The following is a 16,845-nucleotide window of genomic DNA, read 5'->3' as shown; positions in this document are numbered from 1 at the left end:
TTTCATATTAGGCTACACACCCCTGATGTAGCCAATCCTCTAAGAGTTTATAGGGCTCTCAGTACAGGACCTACTGTAAGCTCAAGGAGGATTGGCTAGATCAGGGTGTGTGACCTAATATGCAAAGGAGCTCCTGCTACAAAAAAAGTCCTGACTAACATCTTTATCTTAAAACAAAGTGGTAGGAATTCTTTCAGTTTACCCCTTGTTGTCTCATGTAAACTTTTGCATAATCATTGCAGTAAACGACATTCTTGCTGGAATTCATCTTATTGGGCTTGCATTTGAAGAAATAATAAACTCTTTCACTGATGTTTTCCAGCCTGTTGCTGGACCATTTTGATATTTGGCCTACTATTTCAGTGTTTTGTTTCCTATTTCTTTTGATTGAGGGGCTTTCTTTTTCTTCAACTATATATGTGAATCAGTTGGCTGAAAACACCTCACCATGTCTAGAAATGATTTGAAAGAAAAAGCTTTATTTTTTATCAAAACAATATCCTGATGACCTTAATGATGAGGATTTTTTTTCATGTAAATGCAGCATTTTCCTTCAGTACATAAGGCAAGTTTTGGAAATTCACAGCTAAAACCATTAGCCATCATTATATATATACATACATATATACACACATATATATATATATACACATACATATATATACACATACATATATATACACATACATATATATACACACACACACACACACACTGTGGCTAATAGCCACTGATGGACCTCTGCTCCATATTTTAATACAGACTTTGTGATTTCCCCCCCCCCCCAAATGTTTGTGTTTGTATATATACACATACATATACACACACACACACACACACTGTGGCTAATAGCCACTGATGGACCTCTGCTCCATATTTTAATAAAGACTTTGTGATTTTTTCCCCCCAAATGTTTGTGTCAGCTCATGAATTATTTTAGCAATTCCAGCAACAGTAGCTTCTGCAGAGAGATCATTTAGCAAACTCAAGCTGATTAAGAATTTTTTAAGGTCTACAGTGTCTCAAAACATATTGTGGATTTGGCCAGGCTGAGTATTGAATCAAACATAGACAAAACAATTTTGATGCTGTCATTAGATATTTTTCACCACAAAAGGCAATGACAGCTCATTTTTAAGTAAATACAAAGTCTTCTAAAAGCTTTTTTTGACCTTATGCTTAAAACCGTTATGGATTGTTAAAAATGATGGCTAATAAAGCAAGAAAGGGGCCCTGAAATATTTTTTGCACCACCTCATACAGTTCCTCTCAGAGGTACTGCTCCTCATCCTGTGGATAGGGCCTGCCAACCCACTAGGCAAATTAGGCATTTGCCTAGGCACCAGGACGGGAGTGCTGAATTGGGCTGTCCCTCCACGCCCCCAGCACCCAAGACAAGGGTTGCCAGCTCACGACAACAATTAGGCAGCAGCAGCGGCAGGCAGGCCATCCCACCCGGCGCTTAGAGGACCAACACCAGCCTCCTGCTTACCAGCTTCAGCCAGCATCTCAGAGTGTACTGTCTTAATAGATATTGGGAAGAGACTTTGTTCACCACTCCCTTCCTGTTCCGGAAGAGAGGGGGGAACGAAGCCTCTTCCTGATCTCTATTAAGAGAATGTGATGCCCGCCGAAACAGGAAGGCACGAGACTAGCATGACTCCTCTGAGCGTGCCGGGGGGGCGTGGCCTGCCCAGTGCACTCCAAGGAGCGACACTAGTCTCCTGCTTTCCTGCTTTGGCAGGCATCACGTTCCCTTAATAGAGATCAGGAAGAGGCTTTGCTCCTCCCACCCTTCTGGAACAGGAAGGGAGGGGTGAGCGAAGCCTCTTCCTGAATTCTATTAAGACGGTATGCTCTGAGATGCTGACCAAAGCTGGTAAGCAGGAGGCTGCCATCAGTCCTCTAAGCGTCTGGGGGGGGGGGGGTTGGAGCATGGCACCGTGTTGCACTGCTGCAAAGAAGAGGGGGACAGCCCAGGGTGCCCCTGAGGAGGGGGCGGGGTGGGCAGCCACTCTGCCTGGGGCACCATGCACCCTAGGGCTGGCCCTGCCTGTGGAGGAAAGTTTAAGACATAAAAACTTAGAATACAGTCCTTCAATCCATTGCTAGGAGTAGGTTCTGAAATATGATATGGGAGGATTGTTGACTAATACAGTACATCTACCACAGTTTCAATAATGTTTTACAGTGCTTCTTAAACTGTATATCCTTCTCTTGATGCAGCATCTCAGTGTCTTCATGCTGTGTACTGTACCTCAAGAACCAATGAAAATCAGTTCTAAACAGTATTTCTGTATCTTTCTTTACTTCAGCTGGCTGCCAAGACTCCTTGATTAAAGAGCTGCATCACTTCAGAATTCTGGGCGAGGAGCAGGTGAGCTAACATCTGAAAGGCAGCGTCATGGTGTCATGAAAGATAGACGCTAATGAGACAGCTTCTTCTCTCTCTAGGGAAGCAGTGTGTGTCTCATGACCCTCTCAATGCCCTGAAATTGGGGCGGGGAGACACATACTCTCACAATCTCTCTTTATGTGTGTATGAGACTCTTTTTATTCTATCCATCAGCTCTGACAGATTATTAATTGGTACATCTGCTATCTGTCACAGCTTTTCAACTCAGGACTCCCACAGTAAACAGGCAGTGTAAAATGGCAGACAGGAGAGCAGGAAGATGAAGTCTGCTTAAAGTAAAGGATAGATATCTAATGCTTGGTGTGATTTACCTATTTTTAACAATATCTGGGGCTCTGTCCTCAAACACTATGTTCCCAGCCATTCCTGGACATTAGCATAAGGTATCAGTTCAATGATATTTACATTCCTTTACACACCACATCCACTCTCTTCTTTCACCCCTTTAACAACAGAGTTACTGAAGGCTGATTGGAGCTTTTCGTTGTTCTGCAAGATATATCCAAATTTGCAAGGAATCTGTGTTGGGTCAGAGACTGGAGTGAGCTTGAGGTATATATGTAGAATAAAGGTTGTCTGAGAATCTATTATATTTTTACCCAGACCTTCTCCCAAAAACTCAGGGTGGCATACATTGTTCTCTCCACCCACCCAGTATATTGTCATCACAACCTTGTGATAGGCTGCTAGGATGACTGGCCCAATGTCCCCTATTGAGCTTAATGTCTGAGTATGAACTCTGGTCATAGTCCAACAATATTATGCAACATTGTCTGCCAGATTCATGATTAAGATTATTATTATCATTATTATCATGATTTGAGGACATAGAGCTTCATGGATGAAAACAGAAATTCATATATCAGTAGCACAAAGTGTATCACTAATGCGGTTAACAACTGGTCTCTTTTAAAGTGTGATGCTTGGATGATTTTAATTACTTCTAAATACAACTGTCTCTCAAGATGTTCTGCCTTATTAGTATGTACCAAGCCTTTAAGAATTAGCACAGGTGTGATTGATTGGCTGTATATAGTATTGTAGTGTGCATAGCTTTGGTGAGAAACTCTTCTCTGAATAATTGGTGCTTGAGATGTTGCTGTCTAATTCTGAATGGTGAGGGCTGTCTTTTTTGAAATTTTCAGTGTTTTGCTGTAAAGTTTGGATAAGGATATGGGTTTTTATCTGTTGTAGATATGGATTTGCATCATGCCTCTTTGAGAAAAAACTAATTGAGAAATGGCTTCACAAGTCAATGGTATCCATAATTTAATTGACCAGAGAAATTGACAAGATTAGATTCTTTATTAGCACTTTATTAGGAACATCATAGGACCAGCACAAGCACTTTTGTACCTGCTCATTTGAGAGATGATTGTTGCACCTTAAGAGACCATTGTATTTAGGCGTTAAAATTATCCAAGCATTGCACTTTAAAAGAGACTGTTTGTTAACTGTACTAGTGATATACTCTGTGCTATTGATATATGAATTACTGTAAATCTGCATTTTGGGTTTTTTTTAGTACATTATTCATAAACTATGTTTGGAATTGTATTAATTATATATATTCATGTTGTGTTGTTCCTTTAGTTGTGACTTGGTATAAGGTAAGGCAACTTCACATGTTCATATAGTTTAGGTCAGTGAATTTAAGAGATAGAGACAAAAGATGAGACCATATAGATGGTGATGCACCAATGTAGTCAAAGTCTGTTCTAGAAGTTTGAAAGCAAGCAATCAGTGGAACTGCAGGGTGAAATATGAATTGGGATAGAGAAAGATGACTATTCCATCACAAAGGAGTAAACCTTAAAAGCATCACAGTATTTTATTGTGTACCAGAAGTACACTTGGTGAAAGACATGACTGAAGGCAACCACCTCAGCTACTTCCACCCCTATTTCAAAGCTTCTTAAAATAATTTGGGATGCTGATATCACTGCTTTTGGATGAAAAGCCCCCAAATATTTCCTCCTCTTTTAACTTACAATTTCCTTTGCAAGATTCAGTAGTAGCATTTAGCTAGATGCAATATTATTTTCCATTCTCTTTCCTTGATCTGGTTTCTTGGAATATACTTATTGTGCTGGATCTCATTTTTGTAAGCAATAAAATATAGACCATATTCTTGACATTCTTTGCAGGAGCAATTTAAATATTCTTAGTAAATCATATAAATTATAATTTCATAGAACATTTTCTCCTAACACTTTTTATTACACTCCTAAAAAAAATCCTCTTGAAATGGTTTTTTCTTGATAGCCAAGATCTCCTTCACTTGTGCCTGTAATCAGGGCCGGTGCTAGGCTTTTTGGTGCCCTAGGCAAGACTTGTACAAGTGCCCCCTCCCCCCATTTAAAAAAAATGTAAGAATAATGGAGAACACCAAACATGAAACCTTTCACATTTTTAATTTACCATTTTTAATTTAAATATTAACTTTTTAAAAAAATAGTGATATGACATCAACAATCTTTGCTTTAATCTCTCAAGTAGAAAATAGTTTTAGTACACAAATCACAAATAACTTCAAATAATCCTGTGCAGTGTGATATATTTCAAGATCAAGTATTACATTTCCAGATCTACAAACATGGATTGCAGTATATCCAAGCCCCAAAAGACATCTGCCACAATAAATAAATCAGAATGAGTCACAAACCATACACAGAGCTCTATTTGCTCACAGAAAACTATTTTATGACAAAGTTTCAATCCTTACACAAAACCAGAGCTGCCTTCAGACCCCAAAACAGGTCAGTAGTCTCAAGAACAAGATCTACAAACATTTGGCACCACCAGCCCACTCTTTCACTCCACTTAGGCTTCAAGATCTTTGAAGAACAGGATACAGATGTTTAAATTGAACAGTGTACATGGAGTTACTAATCAGTGTTCCCTCTAAACTGAGTTAGTGTGAGCTAGCTTACAGATTTTTAGCCTCCAGCTCACACATTTTTGTCTTAGCTCAGGAAGGATCACCCCAAAGCATACTAATTTATGCAGTAGCTCACAGCTTTAACACCAATAGCTCACAAGGTAGAGTTTTTGCTCACAAGACTCTGCAGCTTAGAGGGAACATTGGTACGTATGAATACATAGGGGGAGAGGGCCCCGCTCTCAATGCCAACAAGAATGCAATGCAACCAGTATGACCACACTGCCTTTCAACTCATTTCCAGTATACTCCCATAGGAACAGAAGAGTCCAACAAAACACACATGCACAGAGATTTGGGTGCACAGCTTTTTTTTTTAAGGTCAATGCAACTAGGTTTGAGAATCTCTGGTCTATATAATGAAAATACATCACACATAAGGAGAATGCAAAGAGTACAGTTGGAAAGAAAACAAAAAACTTGTCTCCAAAGCTCATGAAACTGAAAATATAGACTAAGCATTCTGCTATTAACATGAAAGAAAGCACATTAAAATGTTCAAGATTCCATTTTAAACTTTGCACTGATGATAAAATCCAATCAGCCAAGACAGCATAATATGTTGTGAGCCACCCTGAGCCTGCTTCGGCGGGGAGGGCGGGATATAAATAAAAAGTATTATTATTATTATTATTATTATTATTATTATGTACAATGAACAGTGCAAAAAACTGGGATTATACAAATAAAGACCAAATATTTATATATATAAATATTGTAATACATCACATCCACTAGATTTCACAATTAGAGAACACTAACTGTGACAGTAGAATACATCCAGTAAAAAGTGCATTATTGCGTTAATTAAATTCAGACACAGCCAAAAAAAGAAGAAGAATGGCTGGTACCTTAGGCAGCAGAGAACACTGCAGAAGTGACTGCCAAAGAAGCAAAAACACAGAACAGCTGGTTGATTTGCACAGATACAGCAGAGCTAGGGATGTCAGCTTCCAGGTGAGACCTCGGGACCCCTGGAGTTGCAACTCATTTCCAGACTACAGAGATCAGTTCCCCTGGAGAAAATGGATGTTTTCAAAGGTGGACTCAATGGCATTGTACCACACTGAGGCTTCCTGTCATCTCCAGGCTCAATCCCTAATCTCCAGGAGTTTCTGGATCTAGTAAATTTATCTCCTGTGTTTAAACCAATTTATTGTAATATATTGAAATAACATATCTTCATTTGTCATTAAATGTTAGTACACATATATAAGATTTTCTCCACACACCCCCTTTTGTGACCCCCAGCAGTGCATGCCCCCTTATCAAACATCCCCGTATTATTATTTAATCTAATTTGTTATAAGGTAATAAACTTTGTCTATTAGAAAATGTTTCTGCGAACAACTCAAAAGTTATAATCCATAATCCATAATGATATTTCTTCTTAGTCATTAGGAATAACAAAAAAAGGTTATAATCCAATAATCATGTCTTTTAAACTGTAATCCATACATCGTTTCTTTAAAAATTAGTCATTGTCAAAGATCACCAAATGTCCTTTGTTCCATTGTTTTTTAATGTATTTTTGAAACTTTCCCGTCGTTTTTAAATTTCTCTAAATCTTGTTCTTTTAAGATTCTCGTAATTTTGTCCATTTCACTCCAATGCATAACTTTCAGAGTCCAATCTCATACTTCTGGTATTTTGTCTTGTTTCCATATTTGCACATATAATGTCCGTGCAGCTGAAAGCATATACCAAATTATTGTTCTATCTTGCTTTTGAAATTTTTCCATTTGTAATCCCAGCAGGAAGATATCTGTGGTTTCTTAATATTATATCCCAAAACTTTTGAGATCTCCTGCTGAGTCATTTGCCAGAATTGCTTCGCCTTTTCACAAGTCCACCACATATGGTAAAAAGCTCCTTCATGACATTTACATTTCCAGCATCTATCCGACAACTGATTGTTCATTTTTGCCAGTTTCTTAGGTGTCATGTACCATCTGTATAACATTCTGAAGCAATTCTCTTTAATGTTATAACATGTAGAAATTTTCATAGAGTTCTTCCATAGGTGTTCCCACGACTCCATCTGTATTTCCTTATTTATATTTAACATCCATTTTATCATTTGTGATTTAACTACTTAATCTTCTGTAGACCATTTCAATAATAGTTTATATGTCCTTGAAATCACTTTCACTTTCTCCAAATAGCATTCTCTCCAGTTCTGTTTGTTCTTGTCTTATTCCATAGTTCTTAATATCCTGTTCAAGCAAGCTCTTTATTTGTTGCAGTTGAAACCAATTATATTTATATTGTATTTCTTCAGCTGTTTTTAATTCCACCTTTTTTCCTTGGATCTTTAAAAGTTGTTTATATGTTAGCCACTTCTCTTCTTTAATATCTGAATACAATTTTATTACTTCTGTTGGTACGATCCAAAGCGGTTTCCTCTCATCACCATATCTTTTATATTTTGACCAGGTATTTAATAGTAAACTTATCTCCCCATCCCCTGCTGGTGGCCTGGCAACACTAACACAGACACTGCAGCCTTTGCAGTGAAACTTGAAGTTTGTCAGGGGTGGCCAATGGTAGCTCTCCAGATGTTTTTTGCCTACAACTCCCACCAGCACCAGCCATTGGCCATGCTGGCTGGGGCTGATGGGAGTTGTAGGCAAAAAAACATCTGGAGAGTTACTGTTGGCCACCCCTGGCATACATGGCCAAAAATTTGTCTGTCTTTCTTTTTTCAACCCTGGAAATTGAGCACAGGAGCCACTTGGCTTTACAGATTTTGACAAGTGCACATTTCCATGCCATCCAGGGTTAGGGGGACCTTCTCCTCTCTCCTCTTCTGGGTCGGGTGGGGTCCTTCCCTGATTGTACACAGTCTATGGCAGGGTGGTGGAGGAGAGGATGTGTGGCTGTGGCAACCAGAACTAACACAACTAAACCCCAGCCCTCCCTTGGTGCTCAAGGGAGCATTTTTTTTCTTTCCCCTCTCCCCAGCTGGGTTTTGCATCAAAAATGCCTGCCAGACAACTTTTGACACACCTGTCCAACCAATTGCAAGCCCAAAGAGGTGGGAAAGAAAAATAAAGAAAATAAAAACATGGGGGGGGACGGGGCTCAGCTTTGCCTGGGGGACAAGAGAGACTGCAGAGAGCGGCTACTTTTTTTTTTTTTAAAGGAAAAGATCAAGGATATTAGAGGGGCGGGGAGATACAATAAAGGTTTGCAAGAGGAAAGAAGAAGGGGGTTGAGGACTGAGTGACTCAGGAGATGCGAAAAGAAGACAAGTCAGCCCTGCTCTCCCCTTTTGAGAAAGAAGCATTGGGGATTGCAACAAGCTGCTGCTGACCCCTTCCCTGCCCCGACTAAACCTTGGATTTATCCCTGCTCCTTTGTCAAGGCAGAGGGGCGGCGGGAGAGGAAGGGGCAGGCTCTGCCTCTCTCCCTCAGCTTCCTTTGCTTTCTTTTTATATACCTGATCCCCTCGTCTGAAGAAGTGTGTTTTTAAGAACACGAACGCTTACGTTCTGAATAAAATTTGGTCTTAAAGGTGCAATTTGACTCCTGCTTTGTTTCTTTTTCTCAATGAGAGTGCCCTGGTGAGCTGCCAGGGAGGAAGGCAGGGTGGTGCTTTGCCCTCTGCTGCAATTGAGCTGCAGGCACCTGGCACCTCCAACGACCCACTGGCTGCTTTCACCTTAAGGGCGAGAGCAGCTGGATGGGGGGGAGGGACGTTTTCTCCAAGCCCGGCTTTCCTTGCGAGAGAAGCTGGGCTCAGTCCTAGGAGGAGAGCAGAGACACTGATATGTGCTCCCAGAGCTCTCAGCTTCCTGGGGAAGTGGAAAGCAGCAAGGGGAGGGGGCGCCCATGCTTCATGTGAGCTCTCAGTTTGCCGGCTCCCTTTGAAGCAGAGGAGGGTCCGGTTGAGAGTCACAGCCGGCGGTGGCGGCAGGGAGTTAGCGGAAGGCAGCGGCAGCAGCAGGAATCTTCTTCGGGTGCTGGGAGGGAGGCACAGGGCAGTGGCCATGGGGAGGCAGTGGAAAGCGGTGGCAGCCGTGGAAAGCGTCTTTGGGTTCTGGGAGGGAGGTGCAGGGCAGCGAGGAGGCAGCAGCCTCAGGAAGCTTCTTCGGGTGCTGGGAGGGAGGCGAGGGGCAGTGGGGAGGCGGTGGCCGTGAGAAGACAGCGTATGGTGGCGGTGGCTGCAAGAAGCGTCTTTGAGTGTGGGGAGGCCGTGGCAGGCGCCGGAAGGCGCCGGGTGCAGGAGGAGTAGGCACCTCATGGCAGCTGCCTACTTGGCCTACTCCTATGCACCAGCCCTGCCTGTAATGTATTCAAATCTCCATTTATAGCTTATTTTATAAAACAGCATATTGAACATTTAGTGTTCAGCTCAGTTGGGCCAAAAAAATAAACAGCAAGTGGCTAATAGGGAATAAAATGAAACAGAATCCTGGAAAGATAGATAATGTAGTAAGGTATCTGCCTCAGATGGGGTCTTGCTTCTCTTTTTAGATGGGGTCCAATTGTCATTCAAAAATACCATAAAGAGCTTTGGAATACTGCTGGACCCTGCTCTGTTATTGAAAAACTGTTTTGTGGTGACCAAAAGTGCCTTTTAAAAAACCAACAATGTATGTTTTGTAAGCTTGCCCCAATTTGGAAACTGCCAGCCACCTTGAGGCTTGACATGCACAGTATGATGCTATTCCCACCCCCACCCCCGATCCATTGCAGGGACAATTTGAACCCTGCAGCTGATGCAAAATGTGACAGCCTGTCTATTGTTGGGGCAGGCCTCTCAAGTGTCCTATATATATTCTATAAGTTTCTGAGTCCACATCAGGGTGTTGGTGCTTATCTTAAAAAACTTCTACAATATGGGGCCCACATACCTGAAAGACCATATCTCCCAATATAAACCCATGTGGCAGTTTCACTCCGTGTAACCTTTTGGATGTTTAAGCACTCATGAGGGTACATGAGCTTTTTCTGTGTGGTCACTCTCATGTTCATCCTCCTGGAGAATATTAGATGAGCTATCTCTCTCTTGCTTTTTTGAAGGGCTTCAAAATAGAACTCTTTTGAATAGCCTTTGGCTCTTCAAGATGATTGCTCTATGGGTGTCTTGAAAAACAGTGATCTCTGCTAGATGTTTTAATGTTTATCTTTCTTGGGAGTAACTAATTCTGATTACTTTGTACAGGAATATATCCTTCTGAGAGAAATATAGGAGACATACTTTTCCCCCAGCATAAAGGACACTTTTATGGAAGGATAAAATAAAGTATGCCTAAAAGTTTTTTAGATGTAACTAATGTTAAGGCAAAGATGAATTTAGAAACATAACTGTTGTGCATGTACACTCACCAGAGAACCTGAATGAAAGCTCCCTGTCAAGTTTACACTATAGCAAACCCTAATTTACTGCCATATACTTTGTGGAATAGCTGTAAAACTATTTTTTTTGCACTTGGTGAAAAAGGCTCCTTCTTGCTGTTCCCCACATCAGCCAGTTTGGAATAGCTATGAAAATGTTGGATATCAGTACAGAAAATATGCCGTAGAAGCTTAATATTTAAACCAGTGATCTTGATGGCACAGAGGAATGGCCATAATCTTTCCAGTTTAAGCTATGAAGTTAAAATGTGGTTTCCAGGGTGGGTGGAGGGAGTTTGACACTGATTGGGTAAAGGGGTGCACTTTGGCAAAGAATGTTCAGTTGCTCATGGAATTAAGTTTGCAATCAGCTTCTATGAAGAAAAAGTTGGCAATTTGATGGGAATTAAAGCTTCCCATGGAAGCATGCTGAGGACTGCGAAGTTATCTTGGGATGTAATGAAACTTAGGGATGAAGAACCCAGAGGCAGAGAGACTTAAGGAGGGGTGCAGAATAGACAGTGGGATGAGAAAGTGGGCAGGAAGTTTGAGGAGAAGAGCACCAAGGGGCTACCAGGAAGGCTCCTTTGAAAATATAGAGAGGTCCAGAGGCGTTATGCTATGGAGGGTGAGAAAGGGAGAGGAGAACCCTTCAGAGGCTGGTCAAAAGACATGGTGGGTAAACATGGTGGAATCAGCTCCCTGTCGAGATCCAGGCGTTACCTGATTTGATGCCATTTTGTAGGACCTGCAAGACGTAACTATTCTGCTGGGCCTTCGGATGAGGCAGTGGACATCCCTGTTTCCATCTGCTTGGCCTCCCTTGCCTGTCATGATGCTATATTATTTTATGTTAATCTATTATTCCATCTCTGGGCCCTCTGCTGTACTGATATATAGAATGTGCCCAATGGAAACCACTGCCTGTGACATATATGCTATTTGTTTTATTGTATTTTATGGTTTTAGCTTGTAGTTTTTAATTGTTTTAACTTTTGTTGTTATCCACCCTGAGCCCACTTGCGGGAAAGGGCAGAATACAAATTAACATAAATAAATAAATAAACTTTGCCAGATGAAGTTCCCCTGTTGTGGCTACTGCTGTCACTACCCCTTAGTGACATGGGGATCCTAAAGGAGCAAAAGGGCCAAAAATCAGGGATAAAGGACTGAATGTCATATACAATTTAAATTTAATTTGGCTTCAAGCGTCTAATGAAAGGTTTAAAAAGTAATGAATTTGTGAGCTTTTAGACAGAATAAATACTATTTCTGTTAGCATGTACCCATGTTCCATAATATATTCAATTATTAATTCCAGGACTGAGTATCTTGGGACTTCTCTTCTTTAAATACTACAAACTTCTGTTATAAAAATGACCTCTCACTTTCTCTGGTGTAATTCCCCTCCACATCAGTTCCCATTATTGGATATTTAGTCCGATGAGAACAATGAGAACGAAGATAGAATGAAAGAAAAAGACAAAGAATGAGAGGAAGGAAGGAAAGGGAAGGAGGGAGGGTTATGGAAAAGAGTTGGGAAGAAAGGAGTGAAAACGGAAAATGAAAGGAAGAGAGGAAGACAGGCAGACAGAAAAATGACAGGAAGGTAGGCAGCCATTTGAAGCCTACATTTCACCCCCTCCCACTTGCAGGTGTTGGGGAGCGAAAGGGAGCCTTCCAATGGCTTCCCACCTCTTAAAGCAAGATGCTGACAGATGGACATGGGGCCACAGGACAGAGTGGACTTAATTGTATCTTATGGGCCCATAGGACAGAATGAACTCAATTCTATGCTATCAGCACATTGGACAGAATGGAGTCTATTCTGTCCTATGGGCCCATAGGATACAATGGAGTCCGTTCTGTCCTGTACATTCTGCCCTATGGAGTACATTTTGTCCTATGGGCTGATAAGATAGAATGGAGCCCATTGTGTCCTATGGAGCCCACTGTAGCTTAATTTGAATAGAAAGAGCAAAAAGTATTTGCAGGTAGAAAGGGGGCTTGAAACATTGCATAGTGTCAGTCTGTTTATCTGCTGCTGTTGAACTGGCCCCTCCCTGCTGTGGATAAACATACTTCAGTTGAAGAGAAATAACTGCCACTGTTTATCTCATGAACATGTCTCTCACAGGTTACTGTTTGCTTTGTGGCAGCATTGTTTGTTGGGGGGGGGGGTGGTCGGGGACGTACTGTCCTGTACTTCCTACAATGGGCACTGAGGAGAAGCAATACTGATCAGTAAGCCCCCAGAAGAACCCGTCAGCAGAGAACTATCTCCTTCAGAGGTCAGTGGCCATCTGGTGGAGTTCTCACCTAATAGGACCAGCACCGGGCAGGGGAGAGCAGAATCAGCTAGTAGCATGTCAGAGACAGAGTTTGAGCTAATCCTGCATAGCCCACATCCAACCAATGAAAATCATCAGGTTTGCCACCACAGTAGGGCTTTTATTATCTAATAAATCATGTGAGTTGTCTGTTTTTGTGGGTATCTGATGTTGTTTTAACTAGCCTGGCAATCAGTGGGAGACTCATGAGTGAAGACATGGGGGCAGCTGTTGGTAATGGCATGACATCATTTCTTAGGAAACCTCCAAAGCTTTCACAACTCACAAGGAATCATCAAAAACTCTTATAGTAAAACTTTTTTTTACCAGTTCCCAGAGATCACTGACATCACATCCGGGAAAAACCCAGAAGAAACATTAGTCAGCTCTAGGAATTGCTGGAAACTCTATGTTTCCACCACAGAATTTTAACAGAGTTTCTGGTGATTCCTAGAGACATGTGATATCACTTTCAGTGGTTTCCCAGACCTGATATCACACCATAGACCCAACAGCCTTCTAAAAATATTTCAGAGGTAGGAAGCAGGAACTGCGGGACTGGCAATCCTATTACATAGAGAGGCCAGGAAGCTCAACTATCTAAGAGTTAAATGAGCTGTGTTACTATTTAGAAGTCATGTGAAATAACGATAAAATCAAAAGAGTGAAAGATTCCATGAGAGTGGCTGTGAATGGATGTGAACTCTTCAATGTCATTGTTGTCATCTCAAACCACTTGCTGAAAACCACCCCCAGAGCTATTCTGAAGGTGTAGGTTAAAGATCATAGCCTCATATATCCACTCTAAAAAAGTTCTTATTAATGTGCTGTTAAGCCAATGAGGTATGTCTGAAAGCATGAATGCAGCATGTTTCACAATGATACAGCCCTTTGTTACAGCAAAAGGCTTGCACAGACTTGGATATATAATTTTCAGGCTAAAAATAAAGAAGGGAAAATATTCAGAAAATGCCTTGTAAAGCATTCTTCAACTTCAGAGGCAGGAGACAGGTTGGTAACTGGATAGTAAAATATATGAATGCGTTTAGAAATATCTTTTTTTCAGTCTCATCCATTTATTTGATTTTTGTAAGGTGAAAATCATTCTTGATGGCACTATATTAAGTATAATACTTTGGCACGATTCTATACAGAGCCAGTAGAAAATGTCAAATTTCCTGACAAAATACGACCTTCCCTACAAATTTAATCAGTAAATCAATTCTTTTACTTACAACTTACAAAGACAGAATTGATTTTTAAATGTATTATTGGTACAAGAAAATTAAAAGAAGAAACCTGGCAGAGCCCTTTGTGCCACACGAGGCTACAAAGCATTTTGCTTTATGAACTAAGACTGGTAATGGATATTTTGGCTGCCCTCCAACTGTAGTGTTGCTGCTGTTGTATCTATAGTAGAATCTCAGGTACTTTGAAAATAACATGACTGCCCCCACACACACCCCAAAAAGTCCATTCTTTCTGAGGAAAAACAGACCCAATGCAAAACTATGGTGACTATAATCATCCCTTTTGCCCCCCAAGTTGGAATGAAGAGTCGGACACAATGCATTGGTATAAATAATGGGCCACTTTGTTAATCATCATAATAACCAGCAAGGGCACCCAAACTGCGGCCTGGTCAGGACTAGGGGTCTCAACAGACCGCTCCCCTGCCATTTGCGGGCGAGAGACCCAGCCCCCAGGCTGACCCAGCAGGGAGGCACGCCCCAGAGGGTCCAACCACCAGATGCACATCTCAATGGAAGGCACCCTTTAGTCGAGCCTCCAAGATGGTCTGCATTCTCCCCACCCCGGGTCACCAAACCCCAAGGTTGATTATGGCAAACCCCTAATTCCCCAAAAAGGGGATGCTTCATGGTCCTCCCCTAAACCCCCTAAAAACCTGCCAACTAAAGTGACCACCTATTTAACAGCACCTCCCGATAGCCACAATCCACTGCTCTGCTATGTAGGGTAGGCAAAAAACACACCCCAGCAACTGCCAATCAGCTGGGGAGTAAAAAATTGCTACCCGGCCCTCCAAAATGAGGCAACCAGCAACCGCTTACATAGCAAACAGGGCAGGCGGGAGGGCCAATCTTCTCCGGAACTGAAGCAGGGAGCAGAGGTCTGGCCGTTACGACAGCCTGACCCCACCTCCTGAAATACACGCCCAAATGGGCCGCCCGTCCACTCTTCCCTCCAAGGGGGCAAAGCCTGCAAATGCAGCCTAGCAGCATTGCTGCAGGCTATAAGCAAAAAATTGCCCCCCAAGTCGGAATGAAGAGTCTGACACAATGCATTGGTTTAAATAATGGGCCACTTTATTAATCACCCTAAGGTTATGCACTGGAGGATGGGGAAAAGGGCCCAAAATCCTGCCCTCAGCCAACTCCTTGGCAATCTTATCTCTGACAACCTGCTGTAAGCCCTCAATGGAACTAAGATTCGCAGACATAAATGGGACCCGAGGCCCCTGAAAAGGGATCCTAAAACCAACCTTAAAACCCTCTAGCAAGTAAAAGCTGTCTGCCCTTCATGGGTACCTAGACAGCCAACGCTCAAGAGGACCTGCCTTTATTGGACTGGGCCCCTTTTCCAGCCTGATAGGTTCCTCCCCCCCCCCCTTCCAGGCTTCTTTGAATTCTTGCATCCCCAGGCTTTGGGGCAGTTATTAAAGGAGTGGGACCCACTACACATCAGGCATTCATGCTTGAACTGGCAAGCCTTCCTGCTACACACTCCCTGAGAACCGAATTCCCAACAGAGCAGGCGGGGTTGAACCGCCTTCCCTGCTGAACTGCAGAGAGAGCCTGACGATGGTGAGGATGTTGCAGATGACCTGTTCACCAAATGACCACTATCAGAGTGATCACCTAAATTTGGCCGCACCAGAGACATGACCTGCTGCCACAGCTGCTGATGAATACGGTTCCACTGAAGGGAAGGATATAAGGCAGCCTTCATCCGAAACTCCTCGTCATACTGCATCCAGGCGGGGCTGCTAAAGGTCGTGTACCCCTTGTAAATTATGCCCAAGTATTGGATAAGGGCAGCTGCCCTCCAAGGCTGTGGCCCAGCAATCACCACAGCATAAATAAAAAATCCAGGAAGCCAATTAGCCCAGGTTCGATCCACTTTACGCTTTCTTAACTTTTCTTTTTCCTTTTCATCTAACTCCTCCTTATCCTTTTTTCCCAACTCCCAGAAAAGGAGGGAAAAAATGTCCACGTACTCTCCCTTCAAGATTTTTTCCCTAGTTGCAGGTAGCAAATGGTCCCCTAAAGGCAAGGCTACATCCCCGAAGGGCAATGCGGTAAAAGGAACCATCCCATTAGGAGAAAGGGCGCCCCAATTTCCCATAAAAGAGCCTGCCATACCATGCTGCCCAGCACCCAGCCACTCCCCACAAGGGCCACATTGTCCAGTTGGCCAAGCCCAATTTGAGAATGAGCCCGACCCAGAGGGGGCAGCCAACCCAGAACTCACAACAGGAATGCCCTGCCCAGCTGACGAGGCAGGACCCCAAGGTCCCCACGGCCAAGCCTGCCCAGCATAAGCCTGCCAGTTGTCCCCAGCCTTACCCACAAATCCAGCAGGAACCAGCGACGATCCAACTCCAGGGTTTCCTGAAGATGACCCCGATCCCACCTCTGGACCGCCGGGACCCAAGGCACTTCCAGCGACAAATGCACCAGATCTGCCCTCAAGGATAGATAACCTGGTTAATACATTTGCTTGGAGCCCCTTTTTAGAGGCCCTATCCCCCTCCACCCTTTCTGAAGAAGGAATACCCATCGCCTGTTCCAGAG

The 16,845-nt window shown here is 42.6% G+C and overlaps 1 protein-coding gene across 2 annotated transcripts in view; it reads left to right on the top strand.

Moving 5' to 3' along the window:
* Positions 1-16,845, top strand: part of PRKN (parkin RBR E3 ubiquitin protein ligase) — a 1,449,443-nt gene that overhangs the window by 1,272,210 nt on the left and 160,388 nt on the right. For both annotated transcript variants that reach the window (XM_060241955.1, XM_060241946.1), the window contains exon 8: positions 2,316-2,377. In XM_060241955.1, coding sequence (XP_060097938.1) covers positions 2,316-2,377 — 62 coding nt within the window. The remainder of the gene's footprint in view (positions 1-2,315; positions 2,378-16,845) is intronic.

This window comes from Heteronotia binoei, chromosome 1 (genome assembly GCF_032191835.1).
Source record: "Heteronotia binoei isolate CCM8104 ecotype False Entrance Well chromosome 1, APGP_CSIRO_Hbin_v1, whole genome shotgun sequence".
Classification (NCBI taxonomy): Eukaryota; Metazoa; Chordata; class Lepidosauria; order Squamata; family Gekkonidae; genus Heteronotia; species Heteronotia binoei.
This window is presented reverse-complemented; position numbering and strand designations above follow the sequence as displayed.